Genomic DNA, 27,951 nt, shown 5'->3' with positions numbered 1-27,951 from the left:
GACCTCGTGGTGGCCCCCACGCATCCGCTCCCTCCACACTCTTCCTCGCTCCAGCCTTTTCCCTGTCCGGACCCGTGGTCAGTCCTCAGCTGCTCTGCCCCGTGCCTCAGTTTCCCCCAGGGTGACAGCAGGGGATGCCCATGTCCCCCTCATGGCCCCGGACCCCCACAGTGCCCTGCAGTGCAGGGGGGGGCTGTGGGACTCCCCAGACATGGGGGTCCCTGTTCCCAACCCTAAACCTGCAGCAGGGGGAGGTGGGTGACACCGATGTCACCGTGGGTACCGGGATCCTCCCGCCACCAGTGAGAGAGGGAAACTGGCCAGACTGGGGAGCAGGGGCTGGCGGTGGCTGAGAAACTGGGTGACCAGCCCTGTCTCCTCCCCAGCACTGGCCCCTGGCCCTGGGGTGGCTGCAGGGTGGCCGGGAGCCGAGGAGGAGGAAGAGGAAGAGGAGGGTGCGGGTGCCGGGCAGGAAGGAGGGCGGCTGCAGACTGGTTGTGCTGGTTTTGTGGGGGAGGGGGTGAGTTTTTGGGCATTGGAGGTGCCGAGGGCACCGCAGCTCTGGTCCGGGGGCTCGTGGGAGGCAGCAGCGTTGACCGGAGGCAGCACTGTCTGTCCATCGCGCCATCACGGCCATCACCGTCGTGTCTGCCAGCAGCCGAGCCAGGACCAAAAATTGGAGCATTAACGGGAACCCGGGGAGGTGCCGGCTCGAGGCCGGGGGCTGCACCTGGGGCTGTTCCCAGGCTGAGAAACAACCCCTGCCCCACAGGGAAAGGCTTCTAAATTATTATTATTTTCTCCGAACAAACGGGGCTTTGTAGCTGCTCGCCCGGTTGGAACGGGGCACCTGGAGCTGCTCGGTCCCCGGGCGAAGGTAAAAACCAGGCTCCGAGGTTTAACTCTTCCCTGCAAGCGCAGGAGGGCCCGGCCGCTGCCATGGGGCAGCCCCACGGGGGTCTCCTGTGCCCGCAGAGGGGACACGCTGGGACGGTCATTGCGGCACCCGGAGGAGCATCCTCTGTCCTGGCACAGGGCTGTGCGCGGCCTCCCGGTGCTCACTTAATTGCACTGGGGGGAGGGGGGGCGTTCAGCTAATTGCAGGGGGCGATTGATTGGTAAAAATGTCATCTTGGCTGGCTGTGGTTGCCAGGGTGACCTCGGCCGGTCTCGGCCAGCGTTATCGGTTCCTGGGTGCCCAAAGCCACCCGCCGCGTGTCCGTGTCGGGGGGACGCCGGGGCGGGATGTGGAAATCCTTTTCCTTCCTCCGTATCTGTCCCGCTGCTGTCGGAAGCAGCGAGCGGCTGCGAAAGCCGGGGGGAACGGGGAAGTTTGGGGCCGGGCTGTGTCCCTGCCATGCCCTGGTGGCCGCTGGCCCGTCCCGGCGGTGACGATGCCACCTTCGTCCGAGCGTCTTCACGAGGCTCCGGCGCTGCACGTGCTGCGGGGCAGAGGGAGCGGCAGAGGGGAGAAGATGGCAGACGAGGGCCGGAACGCTGAGTTTCTTCACGACTGCTGCTGCAGGGCTGGGAGCTGCCAGGGCTCGCTGCCGTGGCGGAGGAGCTGCTGGGGCAGTGCAGGCGCGAGAGGCAGGTGATGGGCTCGGGGAGCAGGAAGGGAGAAACCCCGCTTGTGTTTGGGGATAGGGGTTGTGTTCACGTTAACGGTTACAATCCGGGGATGGGAAAATCCAAAAAATCACTGCCAGCGGGGCTGGCTGGACCCCGCCGCGGTCGAGGGTGGAGAAGCCCCGGTGTCTGCCTGCTCTCCCCACTGGCGTTTGCTCAGAGCATCAAACCGAAACCTCCCGTCCTGCCCGCTGCCACCCAGGGCTCTCCCCTCCAGCTGAACCCCTCTCGGTGGCCGCCGGCTTTGATTTCATAATGAACACGTGCCACCGGTCACCAACTTTGCGTGAGAATTACCCATAACTCGTTGATTTGGCTTTATCTCGCAGCACCAGCCCCTTGGGCCAGGGCCTGCGTGAGGTTTTCCCCTCTCTTTTCAGGAGCAGCCCCTGGGACGGGGATGCACCCAAATCCGCCCCCACCGCAGGTCGGGTGCTGGCCGCTGTCACCCAGCGCCCCGTGGGGACGTGGGGACACAGCGCAACCGCCTTGTTTATGGACCTCCAATGAGTTATTCATGGCTGCGTAGTAAATTCTTTATGGACTGTTGGGCCAGCGCTTGGTTAATTGCCTCCGGGTTTCTGTGGTTAATTGCAGCGAGCAATTAATCTAATGGTGGCTGAGGCAGGACCACTACAGTGGGGCCTCTCGGCGTGCAGGGCGGGATGGGAGAGCTGGGTGACACCAGGCTGGCTCTGGTCTCGTTAGCTGCCGTCACTAACGAGGTGGCCTCTGTCCCCAGCTGGGTTTGCAGTCCCCGCTGTCACCTCGGGAGTGCTTGGAGGCGGCGCGGTTCCTTTGCGCCTTCGGCCTCCTCTTCCTCAGCTGGCCCCTGCTCCCACCTTCCTCCATCTCCAAGGCACAGCCTCAGCCCCTGATCCCGGCGGCTCTGGGGAGGGGAAACCGAGCGCTCCCCAGTGAAACCAGTTCAGTGCCGGTGCGGCCCAAATCTGCCTGTTTTCTGCCTAAACACCGCCCCGGCGATGCTCATGCCCACCTGCGGTCCCAGTCTGGGACCACCTGCCTGCCCACCGGGACAGTGGCAGGGACGCCCCGGCCGTGACACCGTGTCCCCATTCCCCAGCAGATCCCACGGGAACGGCTCCTGCGGCAGCAGCTCCGGGTTGTTTCGAGCCGAGCCGCGGCGAGACGATAAATCAGGGCCGGTTTTGAGCCCGTGGCCGGCTGCCAGGCAGGGAGGGGAGCCGGGGGGGGCGCAGGGAGGGCGCCCCGGCAGCAGGCAGGGAGCGGCAGGCCGCCAGGACGGGCGCAGGCAGGGCCGGAGGTGTGTCACGGGCCGTCCCCACGGCCCCCGCCCGGGGCAGGACGGGTGGCAGCAGTCCCGCTTGCCACGGCGCGGGCAGGAGCTCGGCGGCTGCGGGCAGGATCGGTGCAGGTACGGGGACACGGCGCGGGGGGTGGGGGGCAGGGAGCGTGGCACGGTGTCCCCCTCCTCAGGGCAGCAGGAGCTGCCATCCTCATCCTCTCCTTCCCTTCAGGGCACCCATGGGTGCCGACCCCCCCTGAGTGGGGTGGGTCCCTGGGGGCTCTCCCGGGGGCTGCATCCCTGTGGGCCCCAGGGAGGTGGGGGGAGCCCCCCCCCCGCCTCTCGCAACACTGCGGTTGGATGCTGGGCATGGAGAAGCTAAAAAGCTCTCCAAAAGGAGATGGGGACGGGGAATCCTTTTCACCCGGGCTGCCATCAAAACGGGTGGGAAAAAAACAGGGTGAGCGGAGGGAAACTCGCGGCCCCGGGCACGTCCTTGGAGCTGGGCTCCAAAAACACACCCCCCCCACCCGAGAGGCTTGAACGAGCCGTGACCCACCCGGCTGGGGTGCGGGGGCGTTTCCGGCGTGACGAGGGCAGGAGGAAGCCATGAGCCGGCGCCAACCGCTGCCCACTCATCGCCCGCTGTCACCCAGGGCTGCCACTGCCGGGCCCAGCCTGGGGCGACACCGGGGCCCGTGGCGGCCGGGGGTTGGCGGTGGCGGGGGGTCCTCAGGGTGGCGGGGCACCGGTCCCCGGGGATGCTGCGAGCAGGTAAACAACGTCAGCGCTCACAGGGCCGCTTGCAGCAGCGCCCACCAGCCCCGGGCAGGGGACGTGGGGGTCAGGCTGGTCCCGTCCCCACCTTTTCTGTGTGCAGGAGGGGCAGAAAGGTGACCAGAAACCCCCAGCCGCCGGCTCTGGCTGCGCCGGGTCTGCTGGGAGCTCCCAGGGAGCCCAAGGCATTAATTCCTGTACTGACCAACAACTCACCATTTATCCGGAGATTTCAGGAACAAACCCCCGTGGCAGCGGGTGGGATCAGCGACCGACATAAATCTCCGCGTGTTTCACTAACCCCAGCCAAAGCCTTCGTGGCGCGGTGCCAGTTCCTGCTTAAAACCGCTCTATTTGCATTCGGCCATGCAAACCTCTGCTAGCCTAAAACTACATTTTTGGGGTGAGAAAGCCCCGCTTTGGGTCTTGTTAGCACCTGGCAGCAGCGCACGGCTGCTCTACAGCCGGGGACCGGTGGGACGGGACGTTCCCTGCTGGGCCGGGTGGACCGACCGGTTCATCCCAGGCATCGACTTGGAGGAACATCCCGTAGGTTAATAAATCACTGTTGGTTTAAGATGTGGTGCGGAGTCAGAGGATGGCCCGTGCCTTTGGCCATCACTGGCCCATTCTCGGCCCCAGGAAGCCCCGGGGTGGGGCAAGTGTGGGGTTTGGCCGCCTACCCCCGCCCCCCCGGCTGGGGCTGGCAGGGTGCCCTGGCACCCGCCTCCAGCCTGTTCCCGCCTATCCGAAGTACAATTTTTTTTTTTGCGAATTATCGAAGGCGAACGCATGAGGTTTGTAGAGAAGTTTCTTGGAACTGAAGTTTCTTGGATGCCTCCTTGGAAGGATTTCTCCAGTGCTCTGAATCACTCTTTTTTTCCCCTTTTTTTTCCCCTGCTCCTGGGCTCTGGCAAGGGCTCAGCTCCACGGAGGGTCCTGCATCTGCCAACTGCAGGTGCTTAATGAGCTGCGGTTTTGCCTGGCATCGTGCTTTGGAGCAGATGAGTGGCACCAAGGGGGTAATGGCCGTCGTTACTGGGTACAATGGGGCTGAGAGACGCCAAGCGCAGCGGGGATTGATGGATATTCAACTTCAGGCCAGATCTTGAGGGTAAGGGGGACCTTCTGAAAGGATGACCACAAAGAACTCTAAGGTCTTCCAGTGTATCCTGAGGAGACTCAGGGCAGGGCGGGCTTCGACCCTTTGATTGAAGCTGGTTTGGAAGCAATGAGCTCAAGCAAACATCTTGGCACGCATCGCTGTCGGCCTCAGCTTTAATATTAATGCCCTGGAACGAGGAGCAAGGTCAGAAGGTGCTTTGAGGACCGGGTCGGGGCCCTGAGGGCATTAACGGCCCCGAGCAGCCTCATATGGGACCTCTCCCACACCTTCCCATGGCCATGGGGCTCAGTCCTAGCCTAAGCTTTACTGTAGGTGGGTCTGTCTCCAGCTTGGCCATGGCCCCAGCCCCCTACCCATGGACCGACTTTCTGGCTTGGCCTTGGAGCTGTCTTGTCCCAGTGGACCTGCTCAGCAACCAGTGGACCATGTCTCACCTCGGCCTTTGTCACCAGACCTGATCTTGACCTGCGTGTTGAGTTCTTGGCTTGAATCTCGACCTACCTCATCATCACAAGCCTGACTGGAGATCTGGGCTCGGGGTTGACCCTGGCTGCCCTCCCTGGCTCTGCCCTGCCTGCCCATGGCTGGGGACTGCAGGATGGATGGGCTGGTGAGGACCTTGCTGTGCCCTGGCCCAGTGCTGGGGATGGAGTCACGGCAGGGATGGTTACCTCCACCGCTCCGAGCCAAGGGGCACTGGCTGGGTTAGAGGGATGGGAGCAGGTGGCTCAGTTTTCCCCATTCTGAATACCCTGACGTTCATTTTGTCTCCTGTTGGATGTTCCCTACCGTGCGGGTACCTCCATTTAGCCCATATCCCTTGGCCCATTTGTGGTCCACGAGGAGCAGGTACCCCTGTGTGGCCGGGGGAGCCCACCCCTCTGTTGGGAGGGGGCTGGGAAACGTGTCTGCCAGGAGCAGGAGACGGAGGGCAGTTTGGTGTCCCCTCCTTGTCCCTCTGCAACCAGATGCAGCCCAGAATTGTCAGTCTGCAGAGAAAGCTGGTCCCAGGTGACGGCTTCACTGAGCCGAGGACAGGAGAGGGGTCGCAGCAGGGAGGAAGATGGGAGATTTGCATTTCTCTGTGTGAAATCCTTTGCCACCTCATTTTGCCCAAACAAAGTGGGAACAGCCAGTCTGGGCATCAAGGGGCTTCTGTGCAGCTGGGGATGGAGGAAATCTCGTCCTTCCGGGTACCCCTGCTCTTCCCCCTCCCTCTTACCTGTGGGACAAACAGTAGCTGGAGCCGTGGGATGTAGCACGAGTGTCCCACCACGCGCAGCAGCTCCCTGCCACCCTTCTTTCCTTCTCAGCCCTGCTGTGAACATACAGGGGGGCCCCAAATGTGCTGACTTCATGGGTGACACTTAGGACCCAACTACAGTGACAAATGCTGAGTCCTCAGTGGTAAAGACGGACGATGTTGTGGGTCAAAGCTTTTTTGGGGGGCAAGCTCTTGGACGCAGCGGCCAAGGGTCTCTTTGACCTGGGAGGAGGTGACAGCTCTGGCCCGGCTGGTGGCATCCGTGAGCATCTCGGGGCAGCGTCATGTGTCGGGGCAAACCGGTATGAAATTGCCTTGTACCACGAGGAACAGTAGGGCGAGAAGTAGACACTTTGGTGAAAGAATGGGAAAAAAGAAGTGATCAAAGGAGTGAGATAAAAAATAATGGCAGGGACAGACTTCTGTGTGGGATTATTTAATAATAAGGTAATTAATGCTTTATACCTCACTGACTCCTTTCATGTAAGGATCACAAAGCGCTTCACAAACATTAATTAATCTTCCCTAACATCCCTGCAGGGAAGGTCACTGAGCTACTGAGCGTAAGGGAAGTCTTGTCATTGATGAAGGTGGCGGCTCTCTAGGCATGACGGGTGCTCGGGTGTGATGGCAGGACGGGGAGAGTTTCTGTTCCTCGCTGATGACTTCAAATGATTTCCCATAACTTCCCCAGAGAGGAAGAATGTCTTTTAGTTGTCATGGCCAGCTGGGACTGGGCGAAGGTGGGTCTGAAAGATGACCCACGCCGAAGCCGTTGAGCATCCCTGAGGACACTGAGAAGGGATCTGTCCTGGCAACCCCCAGCGCCCAGGGCAAGGTTTGAGTAGCGTAAGGCACCTGCAAAGGGCAAATCTGTGACTGTTGGACAAAAATGCCAGGGCGAAGTGGATTTCAATTCACATCTGACCTGTGGATGGTCCCGCAAAAGGTGGAGAAAAAAACATCAGGCACCAAAGGGAGAAAGACATTTTCTGATGACAAATATTCAGCCTGACGTCCCTGATCTGATGGCTACAGAGGACTTCCTGCCAATGTGGGCTTTTACATCTCCAGGGTATTAAAAAGGTCTAAGTTAGTTTGTGGCTCCAGGGAAGACACTCATCCCCAGCTGTGCTCACAAGTGTCCCTTCTGCATGCTGTCCTGCCCTGGAGAGGTGGAGGGCCCAGCTTTGGGATGTGGGAGCGTCCCGGTGGGATCACACTGTCATTGCTCGGCGTTGCAAATACTTTTGGTTGTCCTTGTCCCTAGATCCTGGCAGCGGTGCTGGCATGGCTGCGCAAGACCCAGCCTTGGGCTGCCTGCATGGAAAGAAGCAACTGCCAGGTCAGTGAGCAATAAGTCTGTTTTGGGTTTTTTTTCCCCTTTTTTAGAGAGTTTATGAGAAAGTTGACTGTGGGACAGAGTTTTGAGATGGGGAAGAAGCAGATTTGGGGTGAAATGATCTGGAAGGATTGGCTGTCAGCTGGGGTGCAGCAGTTGGGGAACATGGCCAGGATGTCCCTTGCTTGGTGGTATCTGCACTGAGATAACAAAAAAACGAATCGGGAGAGGAACGACCAGCCTTCAGAATAGCAAAGAAGGAGGAGTCATCCTTCACCTGGCCTGATTTTACTGTTCAATCAAAACCTGAGCCCAAACGGTTAGCCTGAGGCTGGGAGGGGAAGTGTGCGCAGCGGTCTCTGGGAGTAGTCTCTGGAAGCTTCTGGCCTCCTGCGTCCTCTGTCCATTCTGTGACCCAGCGGACCCCAAAGATCCAGCTCTGTCCCAGTTTGTTCCTCCAGCTCCTCTCAAGCTGTAGGTGCAGGATGGAAAGCCCACCTTGCCAGCAGTGGGTCACCATGAGCCCAATGGCACCATCACTGGTCCTTGTGTCCTTGGAGACCAGAGGCTGGTGGCCAGGGCCTGGCTCTAACGAGAGCTGGTGGACATCCACTTGCTTTTCCAGCTTTCACCTGGGAGGTGAGGGCCAACAACCGAAACTACCACATGCAGTTCAAGAAGAAATTTGCCTTCTGTCTGACGAAGAAGAAGTACGCGGTGAGTCAGCCTGGGCCAGCCCTGGGCCGTTTCTTTACCCAGCCCCTGATTCCTGAGCTGGCGGTGGTCGGGGGCGACATGACAGAGAAGCTGCAGAGACGTTCCAGTAGGATGGAGCGTCACATACATAATCCTCAGGGAAGAGGAAGGGCTGCTCCCTGCCTGGTGCCCCAGGTGCCTTCTGAAGCTGTCAGACAAGGAGCAGAACTGTACGAAGGATACTTTTTAGTCTGATGGTCAAATCAAAAGAAAGATTTTTGAAAAAGTTTTGGTTGAACAAAAACACATTATTTTTTTACAGCTAAATAATGACCATCTAGCTGAGGGGGTCCGTTACATATGCTTTAGATGATCAGAAGCAAATTATTTTGTTTCAATTTTATATGGCCCTTTGCTCTAATAAATCTTTTTTTTTTCTTATGGCTTTGGTAAATTTTTAAAGTCATCTCTTACGCAATGAAAAGTCATAAAAACACCCGATTTTTTTGATATTTTCAAAACGCATCCTTGATTTCATGTGGCTGAGCTCCCGCTGCCTTTCTCTTGCAGGGCAATGCCATTAAGACAGCCAAGTACAACATCTTTACCTTCCTGCCACTAAACCTCTACGAGCAGTTCCACCGAATGGCCAACGTCTACTTCGTCTTTGTCATCCTCCTACAGGTGAGATGGACACCAAGAGCAAGCGCGTGTGAGACTGTCTAGCAAAGGAGGGTTGTCTGGTGTTTGGAGCAGGGGACTTTGGTCTAAGGTGGCGTTAAGGATGCTGCTTTTCAGTGGTGTTCATTGTCTTTTGTGAACTCCGAAAGGTTTATCCTATGTTAAGTCTGGTTACTTTAAAGTGATTGGGTTTGGATGTAGACCACACCTGAAAATAGAATTCCTACCCTCCAAATTCAGGGACTCACAGGCATTTCACACACCCGCTTTAAAAAGAGGTGGAAATTCAACAAAACAGTTCTCTGTAGACAGAGATGGTGATTTGATTTGTCTTAAGACAGGCTCCTGCCATCATAGAATCATAGAACGTGTTGGGTTGGAAGGGACCTTTAAAGGTCATCTAGTCCAACCTCCCTGCAGTGAGCAGGGACATCTTCAACTAGGTCCTCACGTGCTGGCTGGGGAGGGGAGCCGGAAGTAAGGAATCACCTCAAGTGCCCTGAGGTGGGATGAAAATTGTGTCCGTGGTCTAAAATTCTCTTTCTCCAGACCTTCCCTGAGATCTCCACGCTGCCCTGGTTCACTCTGCTCTTCCCTCTGAGCTGCCTTCTCACCATCCGGGGTCTACGAGACCTGATTGATGACATTGTGAGTACGAGTTGGAGGAAAAGGCTGTGAGTGTTGGGTGTAGGTCCTGGGTGGGACAATCAACAGAAAGGGCCCCTTTGCTGTGGGGTGAACCCAAAATCTTGGGAGCTGCTGTCATTTGTCGTTCCTGAGGTACCATCAACTCTACCATGTCCAAAACACTTTGTATCTCCCCTTGGGAAGGATGTGACCTTGGGGTCTTGCTTTCCTTGGGGTCTAGACCCCCCCATCTCTGTCATCTTTAATATCTTGACCAATGGCTGTATTCCCAGGTTGGTCCCCAGAAATACCTTGGGGGAATTTTGCCTCTTTATTCATCAGAATACATCTTCCAATTGCTTCGGAAAGCAGATCTTGCCCTGGGGCTGAGGAGGCAGATTGTGGCATTAAGAAGGTTCTTTTCACGGGACAAGGCAGTCTGGCATGTCTCATCCCTTTCTTTTGGCCTCTTTTTGTCTCTCCTCTGTGCAGGGCCGTCACCAAAGTGACAGAAACATCAACAGCAGGCCATGTGAAATCCTGTCTGGGAAGAGGTGAGGGGCTTTGGGAAGCTGTACCCGTATTTTCCAGGCCTGTGTGGAATGATGGATCATCTGAAGTGCTGAGCATCCTTGAGCATAGCAGCTGAGAAGGGTTTTGGTGGGAACGTCCCTGACTCTGCAAACTCCCATCACCTCCCAAAATCTCCTGCTGGTCCAGCCGTTCCCTTGTGGGGATGATCATACCCTGGTCACAGGCTAAAAAAAAGCCCTGATTTGCTGTGATACACTGTGGGAGGACGGTTTTCAGGCCACAGAATTTCCTCAGGTCTTCATATCTAACCCATGGAGTCATATTCCTACTAAACACTGGGAAGGACCAACATTTCCCACCCGTGTCCAGGGGGCCGCAAGTCCCTGCCACCCGTAGGTACGGGGGATATGGATGTGACAAACGGGTACTTGTGCCATCCTCAGTGCTCAGCTGTCCTTTGGTCATGCAGATGGGAGGCCACCATGGTGGCAAAGGAACCAACAATCTGGAGAACCCATGCAAGAAGCTGGGACAGACACAGGCTGGCCCAGAGGACAGAAACAGCCGCGGCCCCCATTCCCCCTGTTCCGTGAGGATAAAAATTTCTCCCCTAATTCTCCTGCAGCTTCCGCTGGCAGAAATGGCGCGACATCTGCGTCGGGGACATCGTCCGCCTGCGTAAGGAGAGCTTCGTCCCGGTGAGCGGTGCCCCGGAGCTGGCTGCGTGCCGGGGGTGGCGGGGGGCAGTTTCAGCGAGGAGGGGCTCAGCCGGGGGCTCTCTCCCCATTTTTTGCTCTTCAAGGCCGACATGCTCTTGCTGTGCAGCTCGGAGCCCAGCAGCCTGTGCTACGTGGAGACTGCCGACATCGATGGGTGAGGAGAGGGGCAGGGGAACGCTGCTGCAGTGGGAGGAGAGGGGCAGAGACATCCCAGCCAACGGCTGGAGCCTCCAAGTCTTGAGGCCCCCCCCTCCATTAGGTCAGGCAACTGGGAGGGCTGCAAGTCCAGCAGAAACCATGGGATTTGGGGGAACCTCTGAAAGCTAAACTTACAGACACCCCAGAAATGGGATTGGAGCCCCAAATCTTGAAAACGGGAGTCCAAAAACACTTTTGAGGCTTCCATAGAGCAACTGGTGACCTCGGGCATCTCTCTTCCTCTCCGAGGACAGCAGCTGCCCGTCCTTCCCGCCACGGTCTGCGGGATGATTTAATGGCAGGGTCTCCGGGCCAGGGCTCTCTCCCTGCATGAGTGCTCAGTGTGTGGCAGGAGGCGTCTCTGTCTCGCTTTTCATTGCCACCACTTTCGTAATCACCTGATAACTAATGACTGTCTCTGTCCCATGGGTCCAACAGCTCTATCACCCCACAGGGTTGTTTTATTTTTCCCTCCCTGGCTCTTGTTCACAGGGAAACAAACCTGAAGTTCAGACAAGCCCTTCTGGTCACCCACCAGGAGCTGGTGAGCGAGGAGAGCATGGCTGCCTTTGATGGTGAGTCTCCCGGACAGGCAAGGACGTGGCCATCCCACCGGGGTGGGATGGGTTCAACCTTGGGAGTTCTCAGGCACCAAGTGCCATCAGTCCGACAGGAGTTGCACTTGCTCCTGCCTGCAAGGAGCCACAGACCTTGTGTGGAGGCCCTTCCCCAGCAGAACGGCTCTGTGATGGGTCCATCAAGGTTGTGCACCTTCCCTCTGTCCTGGAATCAAGTGCTTGGCCCCCCAACCTGACTCAGACCCTGGATTTTTTCCCCTTTGGTCCTCCATAGGATGCAGACTCCCCTCTCAGAGGCTCTGAGTTTCTACTTTCTCCAGTTTTACAGCCCAGGGCGGTTCCTGGACTGAGCGCCCTCCCAGCTCTGCAGGGTGGCCCTCCACTTAGCCTTAATTTGAGCCATTCATATCTGAGCTGGACCTGGAGATGCCCTGACAAAACCTGAATCTCCCCAAGAAGCCCCCAGCACCCCTTTTTGGAGGGGGCAGACGTGGGGGGTGAGGGGAGAGGAAGGTCCTCTCGTTTACCCCAAAGCCATCACCTGAATGGTGCCGTCTGCTGAAGGGAGAGTGACCTGCGAGGAGCCCAACAGCCGCATGCACAGCTTCACCGGCACGCTGGAGTGGAGGGGCGAGACCTACCCGCTTGACAGTGAAAGGATCTTGCTGCGAGGCTGCAAGCTTCGCAACACCGACGTTTGCTACGGCTTGGTTATCTACGCAGGTGAGTGCCCAGGAAGGGCAGAAAACACCCAGGTCCCCGGGGGTTTTAAGCTGCCCAAGCGCTTCTGGCATCAGCAGGTCCCATTCTCAGCTGATGCAAAGCGGGAGGACCCACCACTGTGACCAAGCCCCTAGAAGTTTGTCCTAAGCTTTGCTGGTGTTGGGCTCGCTGGCAGGGAGACGACGTGGTGGTACCAAACCTCTACTCATCCCAGGTTATATTTCACCTGCATCACGTCCTGGACCTACTCCTCGTTGTGGCCTCTTGCACTTTGTGGCTCAGTGCAGCTGAGAGCTTGGCCATGAGTAGCTGTGGGTAGAGGGGAGGGGTACGACCTGGTGTAAGCAGCGCTTTTCCTTGTGTGCAGCCATGGCTTAATTAACCACTGATCAAGGGATGCAATCCTCTGAAGTCTTCAGAGGTGGGGAGATGTTGTTATGGAGGAAGCCAGCATCACTTAACTGCAAGTCAACCTTCTGGGTGCTGTGGACTTGCGTTTTCACTTCTAAAATGTTTCTCATCCAGGATTTGATTCCAAAATTATGAGGAACTGCGGAAAGATCAAGCGGAAGAAAACCAAGCTGGACCGCATGATGGACCGGCTGGTGATCATAGTGAGTGTGGTGCAAACACCTCCTGCCCTGGTCCACAGGCCTCCTGGGGTTGCTCACAGGTCTTCTCTGAGAGGCTGCTTGCTTGGGTGATGCTGATTTTCTTAAGCTTGCAATATTTTACTCAAAATTATCTTGGGTTTAACATGTAATGGGCAAATACCAAGTGATGTTGTCAGGAAGCGGCAGTTGCTGGGTCTGGAGCAGTCTGCATGGTGGTTGTGGATGCTGACAGCTCTGAGTCCTCAGCTGCACAGCAGCCCCTTGGACCAGGGAGCTGGAGGATTCAGGAGCTCCAATCCCTCCTGGCCTGCTTTACTAACCCTTAACTGTGCAGGTCCAAGGAGACATTTTGTGCTGAGGGACATGCAGGCTGTGGCTCATCAGAGTAGATGGACAAAGGAGGAGTATTTTTCATCTAGTACTTTAGAATTTCCAAGATTGGAAAGGACCTTTCAGATCATCAAGTCCAACCATCAACCTAACACTGACAAAAACCATCACTAAACCATATCTCTCATCTGGACTTTGGCAAGGCCTTTGACACTGTCCCCCACAGCATTCTCCTGGAGAAGCTGGCGAATCATGGCAGAGACAAGTGTACTCTTTGTTGGGTTGAAAACTGGCTGGATGGCCATGCCCAGAGAGTTGTGATTAATGGGGTGAAATCCTCTTGGCAGCCGGTCACCAGTGGTGTCCCTCAGGGCTCAGTTTTGGGGCCAGTTTTGTTTAATATCTTTGTCAATGATCTGGATGAGGGGACTGAGTGCGCCCTCAGTAAATTTGCAGATGACACCAAACTAGGTGGGAGAGCTGATCTGCTTGAGGGTAGGAAGGCTCTACAGAGGGCTCTGGACAGGCTGGATCCATGGGCCAAGGCCAACTGTACGAGGTTTAATAAGGCCAAGTGCCGGGTCCTGCACTTTTGGTCACAACAACCCCAAGCGACGCTACAGGCTTGGGGCAGAGTGGCCGGAAAGCTGCCCAGCAGAACAGGACCTGGGGGTGCTGGTGGATGGCCAGCTTAACATGAGCCAGCAGTGTGCCCAGGTGGCCAAGAAGGCCAACAGCATCCTGGCTTGTATCAGGAATAGCGTGGCCAGCAGGAGCAGGGAAGTGATGGTGCCGCTGTGCTCGGCGCTGGTGAGGCCTCACCTCGAGCGCTGTGTTCAGTTCTGGGCCCCTCTGGACAAGAGGGACATTGAGGTGCTGGAGCGTGTCCAGAGGAGAGCGACCAGGCTGGGGAGGGGTCTGGAGACCAGGGCATGTGAGGAGAGGCTGAGGGAGCTGGGCATGTTCAGCTTGGAGAAGAGGAGGCTGAGGGGAGACCTCCTTGCCCTCTACAACTCCCTGAAAGGAGGGTGCAGAGAGGTGGGTGTTGGGCTCTTCTCCCAGGTGAATAATGACAGGACCAGAGGAAATGGTCTGAAGCTGCGGCAGGGGAGGTTTAGATTAGATATCAGGAAGAATGACTTTACTGACAGAGTGGTCAGGCACTGGAACAGCCTGCCCAGGGAGGGGGTTGAGTCACCATCCCTAGAGGTGTTTAAGAAACATCTAGATGTGGCACTTCAGGGCATGCTCTGAAGGGCAGAGATTGTAGGTTGGTGGGGGTTTTTGTGTGTGTATGGTTGAACTCGATGATCTCAAAGGTCTTTGCCAACCATGAAGATTCTATGATTCTCTAAGCACCACGGCTACCCACCTTTTAAGTACCTCCAGGGATGGTGACTCCACGACTTCCCTGGGCAGCCTCTTCCAATGCTTGATACCCCTTTCAGTGTAAAAATTTTTCCTAATATCCATCCTAAACCTCCCCTGGCGCAAGGAGCTTTTCCTCTGTGGGAACCAAAACAGCATGGGCATAACAAGGAATTGGATGACTCTTACTCCTGTTCCTGGTGTTTGAGTGTCATCACCTCTCAGCCTGTCCACCAGCATTGCTCTGTTTCTTGGCACTTCATCAGGAAGGCTGCAGGACACCCTTGTCCAGGGAGATGGTGTCTGAGGCAATTAGGAGGGCGGGAAAGTTGGGGTTTGGTGTGTATGTTGCGGAGGTGTTGAGCTGAAATACGTGCTGCAATCCTTCATCTTGATCCAGGTTGAGCTCTGAGAACCAACTTCAGGCACAAGGACACTTTTCCACAAGCTTACAGCTAAATGAGACAAACAGTCTGGAAGGGGCAATGGTTGGTCGTAGAAAAGATTCTGGTGGGCTCTGTGTGATGGCACATTCTCATCCTGGCTTCCCATCTCAGATCTTCCTGATGCTGTTGGTCACATCACTGTGCCTCGCCATTGCCTCTGGGTTCTGGGCCAAGATGTTCCAGGAGAAGCACAGCTACCTCTCTGCTCTCTACAAGCACACAACTCCTGCCCAGCAGGCCTTCTTCAACTTCTGGGGCTTCACGATCCTCCTGAGCATCATCATACCCATGTCCATGTATATAACGTAAGAACAACAGAGCTTGGAAGTGATCAGAGATCAGTAGCCCACCCCCTGTCCTTGGCCATCAGCTGACACCTTGGTTTATGGCCACAAAATGAGGCTGCACAAAAGATCCAGCTGTGACCCTGAGCAAGTCATTCCCGTGTGTTCCCTTAGCCATGAGAGGGTAAGGGTGGATGGGGCAGATGTCTTACAGACATTGATGATGTGCTTTGAGATCTTCTCAGAGGAAAGCCAGAAAAGAGATGCAAAGACTGACGTACTGAGGTGGGAAATGGTGGGCAGGCCGAGGATGAGACTGGTGAAGGTGGTGTTCTCCCCACTGCGCAGCAGCAGGGTGGGGAAGAGAAGGGCAGAGGCGCTGTGAGTGGGCAATAATCACAATTTGTGCTGGAAGAGGCGGTTTCCAAATTTTTCGGCCCTTCGCTGAATCTCCAGATCTATGAATTTTGTCATCAAGGGCCGGCTTTCCAAAGGGGAGCCCAGTTGCCTGGGACCCAGTGGGCTCTCAGTCTGGTATGATGAGCCTTCTGCAAAACTGGCCACGAACAATGAAAAGCCTCTTGGTTGCCACAAGCTCAGAGCAATAGGATCCAGGTGGGGAGTTCCCCTCTGCCCTTTCATCCCGTGTCAGATCCCCAAGACCCCCTGGGATGTGAGCAATGCCATCTCCTTCCCCGGTGTGAGTTTTCTTCTATCGGACTCCCTAGGTTTGAATTCATCTATCTGGTGAACAGCTTTTTTATCAACTGGGATCTGGAAATGTATTACGCTGTCAAAGACATTCCAGCAAAAGCCAGAAGCACCAGCCTCAACGATCAGCTTGGCCAGATCGAATATATCTTCTCAGACAAGACTGGCACCTTGACACAAAATGTTATGAGCTTCAAGAAATGCTGCATCAATGGGACCATCTATGGTAACTTTTGTTGGATGCAAGTTTGCAGAGACTCACGAGCGAGGTAGACCTTGAATTCAGGCCACTTTGGTTCTTTCCACTCCTCCTGGCTTGCTAGGAAGCTTGGGGCATATGGATTGATCTCGGTGGTCCAGTGTGTAGGCAGAACCTTTAGGAATTCAGCTTGTTTTCATGTCCCGTGTTATCGGTGCTCTGCAGGGGCCACCACCCCTGCGGTCACATTTGTCTTGTGCTCCCAGTGCATGGAGTCAGGGCACAGTTCTGCCTCCTAAAATGCGCTCCTGCCTTTCGGGAGATGTGTCAGGCCCCAAACTCGGCTGAGATCAGCTTGGTCTTCCCCAATACAAAAGCAAACACGTGGCAAACCCGTGGTCTGAGTGAGGTGGAGCCCATCTGGAGTAATCAGCTGGTGCTGGCCCAGGTGTCCAGGGCAGGCAGAGGGGCCATGGTGTGATGGGCCAGTAAAGCCCATGGATTTTTATTTTCTATGAAGTTGTTGGAGAGAAAAAGGAGGTTTTGCTTTTCCGTTTTGTGTCATTTTCTTGTGACCTATGGAGGAGGCAAAGAAATTATCCTTTCCCTGATGTTGTTTCTTCACAATGAATGCATGTCATTGCTCTTTATTTTTTTTCTTTTTTTTAAGATTCTGCTTGGTTTTCCCCTTAGAAACCTGAGAATTGCCAAGCCATTCCTTTCCTTGTTGCTACATTTACTCGAGCTCTCGGCTGGCTTTTTGAGCTCAGTGCTTAATTAGTGAAATTCAGCAAGTGGGGCAGGCCAGAGCTTTAGCGCGGAGCTCCTTCTTCCCGAGATAAGTATCCGGCACTTGGGACAAATGGACAGTGGCAAAAGCAAAGAGGAGAAAAAAATACCTGGCAAAGTTTTTAAGCAGGAATGAACCCAATTTAACCCTGAGGTACCGTACGGCACCTCTGTGAGAGCAGCATCGCCGCAATCCTGCCCGTCTCTGGCGAACTGCAGAGTCTCCCAGGAAACGTGGGGGAGGGCTAGTCCTGAATTTTTAACATTAAAAACGTGTGGAAAGTCCGAAGAGTCCAAGAGTCAAATGAGTCAGACCTGGACATCCTAACAGAGCTTGGCTCATGGCTGACACCGAGCAGGTACTGGAAACCTGTCTCTTTTTGCCAGCCTTTTGGCTGGCAAAAGCAGCAGCCCCTTCTAGAGAAACTACTTGAAGCCCCTGCTAGCGATGCGCCCCCCCGCCCCCGCCGGCTCTCGATTAATTGAATTATTTTTATTTTGGCAGGTGCTGGCACAGGCCGTGACAACAAGCAGCCATCGGTGCGTAACTCCCCTCCCCCGTGCGGCGTGGGGCCGGACGCTGCTCCTCGCCGGGGCCAAAGCCGTAGCAGTTATTGATTCTGCCGGCAGCAGGACCAGCCTTTGTCTGGGAGCACAGCTCGGGCTCCCGTGCGCTAAGAGAGAGGCGTGTGCTTCCTCGGGCTGGCGAGTTTGCCAGTTCTCAGCTGCCAGTTAAGGACAGGGGAACCAGGTTTATAAAATCGTCCAGCTCTGATTTTTTTATGTGGTTTTTTTTTTGTTTGTTTGGTTTGGTTTTTTTTATGATTCCCAACCTTTTTATACTCACCCCCAACGCAGAGCTCGGCTCACGCACTCTGACGGGGCTCGGGCCATGCCAGCACAGGGTGGCTGCATTGCGACCTGGCGGCACCCCCGGAGCAGAGCCCTGTGCTCGGTCTCTCTCTGGGGTGCCTGCAGCCCGCCCGTGTCTCTTGCAGGGGTCAGGGTTGACCTGGAGCCACCACGGCGAGGAGAAGTTGGACTTTTGTGACGCGACGCTGCTGGAAGCCACCCGTCGGGACAGCGACCCCGTGCTGAGGGAGTTCCTGAGGCTGCTGGCCCTCTGCCACACTGTCATGGTGGAGGAGAAGGGCGGTGGGTTGGCCACGCTGGTTGACGTGCTCAGAGCGGGGTCGAGCTGCCACTCAAGGCACTGAGGCTGTGATGGCTTTTTCCATCTCGCCCAGCAAAGCTCTGCTGTGGGGGTGCAGGTGGTGTGAGAGCCCAGGGATGCTTTGGACCACTGTCCTAGCATCATGGATGTGTACATTCGGGGTTGTTTTAAAGCTAATTAGCTGGAACAGGAGCACAGAGGGGATAATCCATCCCTGGCTGGGCACTTGAGCAGAAGAGATGAGACAAGTAGGACTGAGTTTCTCTAGCCTGGTGGCTTGGACTTTAGGGTCTCCATAGATAATGTTGGTGCTGGGAAAGAACAGGGTGTTTCAGACATCCAAGGGTTGCTTGGCTGGGAGACTCCTTGTCTAACTCCTCCTCCTCTTCTGCAGACCAGCTGGTTTATCAGGCAGCTTCACCAGACGAAGAAGCACTGGTGTTGGCAGCCAGGAACTTGGGGTATGTCTTTCTGGCCCGAACGCAAGACACCATCACCATCAGTGAGCTGGGGGTGAAGACGACGTACAAAGTACTGGCCATGCTGGACTTCACCAGTGATCGCAAGAGAATGTCTGTCCTGGGTGAGTGGGACGGGGTGTCTCTGGGGGCCCTACAAGAACAGAGAGCGTCCCTTCCATACTCAGCCCTACAACGGATGGCACCAGGATGTCTGCAATTGACCACAGCTGGCACAGAGGCTCCTGGGGCTCGTCCTGGTCATCCCCGCAGTTTTGCTCACCCCAATACCTTGGTGAAGGGAGCTGAGAAGGGTTTGAGCAGCCAAGAGAGAGCGAGTAGATCAAGGGCTCAGAGGAGATGTGTGAGGAACTGACAGTCCTTGAGGCCTGATCCTGCCTCGTGGTGGTGTAGATCTGGGGACATTGCTGTGTTTCCTGTGACTGCGAGTAGAAAAGCACTGGTGTCCCTTGTGGTGCCTTCTGCAGCGTGGCCATTGCATGGGGACAATGATGAGTGGGGGCCATCTCTCCAGGTACCTAAGCTGTCCTTCCCTTCCTTCCCTCCCAGTGCGAGACCCCCAGGGCAGGATCCGGCTCTACACCAAGGGGGCTGACACGGTCATCCTGGAGAGACTGCAGAGCCGAGGGCCCAACGAGACCTTCACCGAGATGGCGCTGGATGTGAGTCTGGGGCGGAAAGGGATGGTGTCCCTACTGCTGGCGTTGGGCTGGGTGTCCTGGAGTCCTCCGCTGCTCTTTCTCCCTCAGGCTTCAGGATTTTGGTCCTCCTTTCTTCCTTCTGCTCCAGGAGCCTCACCTGCATATGGGAGAGGGGCTAAGAGGGCATCAAATCCACCTTCGGTGTTCTGCATGGACCAGTAGCATTGCAAGGCTGCTCATGGGGATGCTGTAGGAGGGGGGCGGGAGTCAGCACCCGGAAGGAGACCCCCAGATCCTGGAGGTTCTCTGGTTCTGCCCGTGGGAGCATTGTGGCTGGCTGACATGATACCCTGGTCCACCATCAGAGTCATCCTGGTCGAGGGAAGGGAGACCTGATGTCTCATCTCTGCAGCGCTTTGCACAGGAGACACTGAGGACTTTATGCCTGGCCAGCAAGGAGGTGAGCGAGGTGGAGTACAGCGTGTGGGGCAGGAGGCACCGCGAGGCCAGCGTCCTGCTGCAGGACCGCGCGCGGGAGCTGGACAAGCTGTACGAGGAGATGGAGCAGAACCTGCAGGTGGGATGAAGCTGGCGTTTAGAAGGACAGAAGTGTGGGGTTTGGCTCTCTGGGATGAGGTGGTGAAGTGTCCAACCCAACACCCATCCCTTGGGTGGGAGGGCAGGTGCAGCTCCCTCCCGCCCTGGGGTGACTTTGTGATATGCCAGTAGACACTGGGTTAGATACCTGTCAGGTCATGTCCACCCATGGGCAAGGACCCCTGGTTGAATCCAGGGGTAATTCCTACCTCTGCATCTTGCCCTGCCCCATGTCATGCCACCCACTCACCCTCCTTCCAGTTGCTTGGGGCCACGGCTATTGAGGACAAGTTGCAAGATGGAGTCCCTGAGACCATCCAGCTGCTGAAACTGGGCAACATTAAAGTGTGGGTGCTGACAGGAGACAAACAAGGTCAGTGGAGGCAACCCCAGATCCCACCAACACATTTCAGCTTCTCCCTAACCAAGACCAGAGAAGAGACAGCAGACCCTGGGAGTGGGCAACAACTAAGTTGTGATCTTCTCTTTAATATAAAATAATAGCCTGTCCCACAGATCATGTCACCCATGCGGTGAAGCAGGGGAAGCCATCTGCGCGATGGCACAGAGCTGGGGCAGAGCCCCCAGCAGCTGCTGCCCACCGAGGGCTCTTGGACCCGAGGGCTGGGGGCTGCCCTGGCATGGGGGGGAAGCACCATGTGGCCATCAGCCGTTGACACCTGCGTGTTGCAGAGACTGCAATGAACATTGGCTACGCGTGCAAGCTGCTCACGGATGACATGGAGATCCTGGAGGAGAAGGAGATCAGGTGAGGAATCGCGACCTTCTGGTTCAGGACATTGTTGTCCCAACTGAAGGCACCCGAGGGCATAGGAACCTGTGCAGGGTGGGCAGAGCTCAACTCTGCCAGAGACGCTTTTCCTTCCTGGTCCCAGCCTGGATGTCTGTGTCCCTCGTCTGCTGATGCTCTTCCAGGCCTCCCCATCTGTTTGTCCCCCTACAGCAGTCTCTTCCTTGGCAGGCTTTGACCAGAAAGTGCTTAAGCCGTGTCTTCAGACTCTAAACCACAGGGCCAGGGGCTGATTTTTTATATCAGTGAGTCCTTGAGGCTCCTTCTCTGTCCCGTCTGTTCCCACCACTGGGTACCAGCCCCATCTCCCTGCAGCTGGCTTTGAGATGGCAGTGGCCAACTGTAGGTCTCAGCTGAAGCCAGGCAGTGTGCCCACTGTCCCCAGCTCGGCTCCAACCACCCCTTCCTCGCACAGCGAGATCCTCGAGGCTTACTGGGTGAGCAACAACAACCTCAGCAGCAGTGGAGAAGCCCTGTGCAGCGGCCACCTCTCCCAGCAGCGCCCAGAGGCTTTGCGCAACAAGAAGAGAGCTCTCATCATCAGCGGGGACTTCCTGGTAAGGTGGCACTTGGATGCTCTTCTCTGCTCCCTGCCTGGGCTGGCAGATGGCTCTTTCTGCCCTGGTGCTATCAAAGTCCTGGGTGGCACCAGCGTGTGGAGGAGGTGATGCCCCTCCTGCCCAAGGGGTGGGAAAAGTCCATTTTTGGGCTAGGGAATGAAGAGTGGAGAGGGGGACAAGCTTGAACCAATCATTTGATGTTGGAGGATTTGACCAAACCTGCCCAACTGGTCTTTTGGGGTGGTGCAGGCTGGTGGGTAATCACATGCTCTTCTGGTCACACCGGGGCAAACTGGTCTCATGGTCACAGTGCCTGCTGCGTGATGAGCTTGGAGAAAACTGGGGTCACTTTTTTGTAGCACTGACAAGATTTAAGAGGATCGTTGAGGAGATGGGGGCCCTCATGCTATGAAGTCTATGGGTGAGGTCCCAACCACGTGTACTCTCCCCTAAGGACAAAATCCTCCACACGGGAGAGGTGCTGAAGGAGAAGAAGGGGCGGCTGTGGCGGCGGCTGGACTGCTTCAGGGCTACAGGCTCACAGGAGCAGGGCAGTCTGGTGGAGAAGGCCTTCGTGGACTTGGCCACCGGCTGCCAGGCGGTGATCTGCTGCAGAGTGACCCCCAAGCAGAAAGCCCTCATCGTGCAGCTGGTGAAGAAGCACAAGAAGGCCATCACGCTGGCCATCGGGGACGGGGCCAACGATGTTAACATGATCAAAAGTGAGGCTCAGGGCAGGCGGGAGTGTGGGGTTTTGGCCGGCATGTTCCACTGTTGGGGAGTGGTGGTGGCCCATCATCCTGTCCTTCGAGGTGAGGAGCTGGGAGGGGAACCCCCAGCCCAGTTCCCCGCGTTGCTGTGCTGGGAGGGGAGCGAGAGGACCGGGACCAGCCTGGGCCAGGAGCAGGGGGGACCACTTGCTTTAGCAGCGGGGATGAAACTTGATGAAACTTCAAGCTCCAACCCAGGCAGCTGGCAGAGGCCTCCCTGCCCCTCTCCAGCAGCCCTGACCACATGGCTGTGCTCTTCGTGTGCCCAGCCTTGCCCAGCATCTCCCTCCCCCAGCCGTGATGGAGGGAGTTTCTTCCCTTTGCCCATCACTGTGGATTCGCCCTCTTCCCGTCAGTGTTGGGGCAATCCACTGGGAAATCAAGCACCCGGGTCCCCAAACCCCCCACCACCTGCGTTTCACGCCCTCCTGTCCCCCGCAGCCGCTGACATCGGTGTGGGCATCAGCGGGCTGGAGGGCATGCAAGCCGTGCAGTGCAGCGACTATGCCCTGGCGCAGTTCTCGTACCTCCAGCGCCTCCTGCTCGTCCACGGCCGCTGGGCGTATCTGCGCATCTGCAAGTTCCTCCGCTACTTCTTCTACAAGACCTTTGCCGGCCTTATGGCCCAGGTCTGGTTCGCTTTCCACAGCGGATTCACGGCTCAGGTGAGGGACGCTGCCGTTAGCAGTGGTCGCATCCATCCCGTGGAGGTTTGCACGTGGGTGCTGTGACCCCTCTGCTGGTACTGCCTGATGGGCGTGTGGCCACATCACCGCCCTGCTCTCCTTTCTCCCTTGTCCTGGGTCTGGGCTGTCCGATTTTTTGCGGGGGGAGGCTGCCTGGCTGAGATGCAACTGATTATTTCACCTGGCTGGATTGGGAAAAGCACCCTGGGGAGATTTGGGACGTCCTTGTGAGCTGCAGCTCAGTCTCGGACAGACTCAGGGAAAGATCCCACGCGCATTAAGCTGGTTTCGCCCCAAATGGGAGCTTTTATCCCCAGGGCCATCAGTGTGACTGGACCCCCAGCGTGTGGCTCCAGCTTCCCATCTCCGTCTGCAGCACTGCCCCACAGCCCACCCATCGCTGCAGACAACGATGGGTGATGCAGAGCCTGGGGCAAGTCCATGGGGCTTTCCCCAGTGTTTGGACGTGAGTGCCCTCACAAGTGAGGGTGTTTGGATGCCCTGGTGCCTGGGTATCCTTTCGGAGTTTTTCCAAAGCCCAGCTTAGCCCACAGCTGCTCTCTTCTCCCTTCTAGCCTCTCTACGAGGGCTGGTTCCTCGCGCTCTACAACATTTTCTACACCACCTACCCCGTGCTGTCCATGGGTCTTCTGGAGCAGGTACGGGTTCACCGGGCTGCATCCAGCCCCTGCGCCTGGAGGCTGCGTCCTCGGCGGGGGTGAATCAGCCCGGCGGCCGTTGCACCCCATTCCTGTGGCTCTTTGTGGTACCAAGCAGCTTAATGGGCATTTGGATGTTACCACTAGTCCTGGGGGGCCTCTGTTCCCTCTCACCCCACAGCAAGCGGGTGGAGGGACTCGCTGCAGCTTTCCCAGAGGGTGTGTTGGGTGGGGGGGAGGGCCCAATCCTGCTTTCCGGTGTGGGTGGGGAGGATGATGCTTGGTGTCCACCCGGTAGGACGTCAGTGCCAAGAAGAGCCTGGAGTTCCCTGAGCTCTATGTGATCGGGCAGCAAGACGAGCTCTTCAACTACCGCGTTTTCAGCGTCACCCTCCTACATGGGGTCAGCACGTCGCTCGCCAGCTTCTACATCGCACTCTGGGCCTTCCAGGACCGCATCGGCAGCAGGGCTGTTGGCGACTATGAGTCCTTTGCCATCACGGTGGCCACATCAGCATTGCTATCGGTCCTCATGGAGGTGAGTGCTGCTCTGTCCTCCCCCATGCTGGCCCTGGGGCAGATGTTCAGGGACTGCAGCCAGGCTCAGCCCTGGGCTCTCTGACACGATCCCCAGCAGCTTTGTGGCTGGGGGATGATCTCTGTTGGGGCAGGGGGGGAATTAGGGATGGGTGGCTGTAAGGAAACAGGTCCCCGCAGCCTCTGTGTGCTCTGCCCTTGCCCCTGCAGATCATCCTGGACACCAAGTTCTGGACAGCGTTGTCCTTCCTGATGGTCACAGCCAGCCTGCTGCTCTTCTGCCTCTTCTCCTTCCTGACCCAAAGCTTTGAAGCCTTCAGGATAGCCCCTGCCATCTTCCACTTCCCAGGTGAGATGCCCCGGGCATTCCCATGGTCTCTCCCTTCCCCAGCCAGGAGAGCCCAACCTGGGCTTTGTGATACGAGCTGTTTCCCACCTTGCATTGGCAGATGCCAGCCAGAATGCCCTGACTGACCCCTACATCCTGCTCGTGGTCCTGCTGTCGTTGGTGGTGAACACCATCCCCTCACTCACCATCCGCTTGTACCGCACCATCGTGGGCAAAACCACCATCCAGCAGGTGAGGGCTGCCTGGGGCTGGCATGGGGAGGGCTCTGCCTCCTGCCAGCGTCCATGTCTGGGGCTGGCCAAGGCGCTGCTGGTGATGGGAAGGGTGAGGTTCCCCAGGGAACCCACTGCCTGGGCTGTAGCGGTGGGACGTCACCCCTCCTTGGAGGTACCGCTCAGCTGGTGATGGTCTCTCATGGCATTGGTGTCCAAGTCTGGCTCCAAGGCCCTCTTCCCAAATCAGTTCATGGCCCGATGGGAGGCCCTGAGGCAAGAGACCTGCTCCAGCTCTTGGAGAGGGGCGGCTTTTGGCTGCGGCAAGGAACTGCCCTCCAGGACTCCCTGGAGCTGCCGCTTAGGAGGCCCTGGCGTCTGCTGCAGGCCTTGGTACCACCCCAGCCCTGGTAGAGCTCACCCCCATCTGGGTGGTGGGTCATACTTTGCCAGTGGTACAAAGAGGTCCTAGGTGAGCGCAGGGGTGGTGGTTGTGCTACAGAGCTCCGAGAGCTTTGAAGACCCCCCCCTGCGAGTCCCCACGTTACGCATCCTATCACATCAACTCAGGTCATGGCGGAGCTGGGAGCCAAACTGTGTCTTATTGGAGGGCACGCTCTCCTTGTGTGTCCCCTCCTTGGGGCAAGGGCTTGCCTGGGAGGTGTCCACAGCCCTCATCTCCCCATCTCCTTGCAGAAGATCTGCTTGAAGGCCAGGCGGGAGCCGGAGCCCTCGGTGGAGCTACGTGCCCACGTCCCTCGTGGCTCCTTCCGCCGCCGCTCCAGCTACGCCTTCTCCCACCAGGAAGGCTACGCCGGCCTCATCACGCGTGGGGACAGCCTGCGTGCGGGGGCCACCCGCAGCACTGCCCCCGCTCTCCTGCGCCCAGAGACACCCCCAGATTTGTCCTGCCCCCGCAGCCCCTCAGCGTAGCTACCCTGGCATCAACGTCCCACCACGCCAGGACAGGGGAGGTGCCGTCAAGGCGCAGGACTGGCTGGCTCCCTCCTTTATGGGCATTTTTTTAAAATCTGTTTTGGATGGGTTTGAAGCCTGGGCAGCTCCCGTGGCTGCGGAGGGGCTGGTCCAGCCGGGGGGGGGCTGCTGCTCCGGGCCATGTCCCACCAGTGGCTCCGTCTCCCCACTTGCAGTGCGTGCGTGGGCTTTGCGGGAGCCCGTAGAGCCATGAAGAGCTGCCACCCTCTGCCTCCACACTCGGCCCCTCGCCCTGCGACCCCCTGCCCTGCACCCTTCCCTCCGCTGAGCCCCCTCCGAGCCAGGGGCTCCCTCCTGCCCGGGGCTGATCCTGCTCCAGGCTGGACCCCCAAACACTGCTGCCCTGCCTTTTTAATTTAATTCCCCCTCGGAATTAATTAAACGCCCTGGTGGAAGGCCAGCGGCAGGGCTGGGTAGTGGGCGCAGCCCCTCGCCCCTGCTCGCTGCCTCCCATACCGGGGTCCGAGCTGCAGCAGCTGCGCAAAGACCCCCATCTCATTTCTCTTTCTCAGCAGTAACGAGACACCCCCCCCATTACCCTCAGAGCTGCCCGCGGTCCCTGCGTGGGGCTGGATCTGGCCCCCACGGCTTTCACGTGCGTCGCCCCAACAGATCAGGCTCTAAAGGCATAATTTTAAAATGCCCCCTATTTTCTGGAGGGGGGGGTCTATGGATCATGGATTACCTGTGGGTTTTTCTGCTACAGCCAAACCAGCCCGGCTTCTCGCAGCCTCCCCTCGTCACCCCCCGCCATCTCCACCTCCCCCTCTCTGCCACCCCTGCACACAGTGGGGGCGGCTGCTACGTGCCATGCCCCATCTCCACAGCAGCCACCTCCCACTCCCCCAGGACTGATGTCCCCAGCTTTGGGGACAGCCCTGAAAAGTACTTCTGGGGGGAAGGCAAAGCCTGGGGGTGAGGAGCACCACCTCTGCCCAGCAGGCACGGGAGCAGACGTCCTGCAGAGCCGCGCTTTGGGGACATCAGCTGGAGAAGTTGTGTGTCAACAGCTGACTGGTGACTGGATCACCCTTTTTACTGTTTTCATTTTTTAATTAAAAGGACTTTCGCTTTTCTCTCCTCTCCTGTAAATCTCTGCTACGCCACCAAGGGAGAAAGCTGCACAGAAATGTCCTGCGGTTCCTCCATGTGCGTCACCAGCTCTTTGCCACCTGCAATGCTCTTGTCATGCCCCATCCCTGGAGGGGTTCAAGGCCAGGTTGGACAGGGCTTGGAGCAACCTCGGCTGGTGGGAGGTGTCCCTGCCCAGGGCAGGGGGGGTCGAACTGGTTGGGCTTTAAGGTCCCTTCCCACCCAAACCAGTCTGTGGTTCTATGGCAAAGCACGCAGTAGAATGAGATGTTCAGGTAAAAAGATAAATAATTAAATCCGCCACGGGGGTTTGGACCTGCCTGCAGCACGCGCAGCTTGATGGGTTTGTTTAACAAGGGCTTTGGCCTCATCTGCACCGAGTTTGTGAGAATTAAAGTGTTTTCTTTGGGCTCTGGCCAGAAGACAGGTGTTGCCAAGAAATAAAATCATGTGAGGCTTCATCTGGGAAAGCTCTCAGCCCGGCAGCTACGAGGGGGAAAACTCGGGGCGGGGAGAAACCTTCCCCAGCTGCCTGGGCATGGTCCCCAAACATCCCCCCCCCAACCCCCGATGTCCCGGGCCAGGTCTGGGGCGACGAGTTGAGGTGGTTGAAACGGGGCTGCTCCCCCCCTGCCCCGAGAACCCCCCACCAGCATCGCTGCGGGACACACGCACGCCAGGGTGAATGACTAGAAAATAATTTATTGAAGAAACAGAAAGCTGCAGAAATACAACACAGTCATGACCAGTAGAGGATGAACAAATAGAGATTAATTAATTTTTTTTTTTTTTCTCTTTTAAAACCTGTTGACAGGCTGGAGTTAAGTTTCCTGGTAATTTCCCCTGCATGAGCCATTGCAAAGAACAAGGAACGAACTCCAGAGTACACAGCACAGTTTGGATAAAGTGCCTGACACATAAGACTCTTTTTTTTTTTAATTATTTTTTTTTTCTTTTTTAACGCTTGTAAATAGCTTAAACAAATATAGTTGCAAGACACAGAGGAGTAACAATTGCATTTCGCTGTAGAGTAAAATCTATCCCATGAGAGTAACAATGAAGCAGCAGCAAAAAAAAAAAAAAAAAAAAAAAAATTTCAGTTTAATTAGAAGGAAAAAGTCGTTTCAAAACTCAGAGATGCAGCCCTCGGACCGTCCGGGACGAGGACAAGCATCGCCTATTGCTATACAGAAAAATGAGCAATGTTTTCTGGAGGTGGCTGGACTGGCAAACCCAAGGGCCGGGATTAATTCTGTCTGACTTCCTTTTTTTCCTTTAGAAATTTAAGGGGAAAAAGGAGAAAAAAAAAAAAAAAACACAACAAAAAAACCCCACAAAACATGAATTTTGTTCTTTGCATTTTTTAATTTCCTCTTTTTTAAAAAACCCCTAACAAAGAAAGACGCAAAAGGAACCGGATTCGGCGGGGCAGCGTCTGCAGGTCCAGCCCCGCTGCCGGCTGCCAGCGCCGCGCGTGTCTTCTGAG

General features: G+C 56.7%; 1 protein-coding gene across 1 annotated transcript; it reads left to right on the top strand.

The window, feature by feature from the left end:
* Positions 1-1,394: 1,394 nt before the first annotated feature.
* ATP8B3 (ATPase phospholipid transporting 8B3) lies at positions 1,395-25,310 on the top strand. Its single transcript, XM_063358413.1, has 31 exons — positions 1,395-1,594; positions 2,010-2,088; positions 2,372-2,488; positions 7,334-7,408; positions 7,825-7,879; positions 8,031-8,122; positions 8,672-8,785; positions 9,332-9,430; positions 9,902-9,963; positions 10,569-10,641; positions 10,746-10,816; positions 11,353-11,435; positions 12,003-12,161; positions 12,687-12,775; positions 15,031-15,224; positions 15,932-16,140; positions 16,380-16,561; positions 17,901-18,057; positions 18,471-18,659; positions 19,105-19,217; positions 19,609-19,773; positions 20,055-20,166; positions 20,487-20,562; positions 21,020-21,161; positions 21,619-21,886; positions 22,376-22,599; positions 23,196-23,279; positions 23,578-23,817; positions 24,027-24,165; positions 24,266-24,396; positions 25,074-25,310. The coding sequence occupies exons 1-31, from the start codon at positions 1,395-1,397 to the stop codon at positions 25,308-25,310; spliced, it is 4,230 nt and encodes a 1,409-aa protein (XP_063214483.1).
* Positions 25,311-27,951: the final 2,641 nt, after the last annotated feature.

Source organism: Chroicocephalus ridibundus, chromosome 22 (genome assembly GCF_963924245.1).
Source record: "Chroicocephalus ridibundus chromosome 22, bChrRid1.1, whole genome shotgun sequence".
NCBI classification, from domain to species: Eukaryota; Metazoa; Chordata; class Aves; order Charadriiformes; family Laridae; genus Chroicocephalus; species Chroicocephalus ridibundus.
Note: the sequence above shows the minus strand (reverse complement) of the source record. Positions and strands in the feature narration are given on the sequence as shown.

Excerpts from the sequence above, each read along its gene's own strand:
- ATP8B3 (XM_063358413.1), top strand. The coding sequence starts at position 1,395 with ATGCCACCTTCGTCCGAGCGTCTTCACGAGGCTCCGGCGCTGCACGTG. Across the intron at positions 10,642-10,745 it reads GTAAGGAGAGCTTCGTCCCG|GCCGACATGCTCTTGCTGTG; the intron begins GTGAGCGGTGCC and ends TTGCTCTTCAAG. Across the intron at positions 11,436-12,002 it reads GAGCATGGCTGCCTTTGATG|GGAGAGTGACCTGCGAGGAG; the intron begins GTGAGTCTCCCG and ends CGTCTGCTGAAG.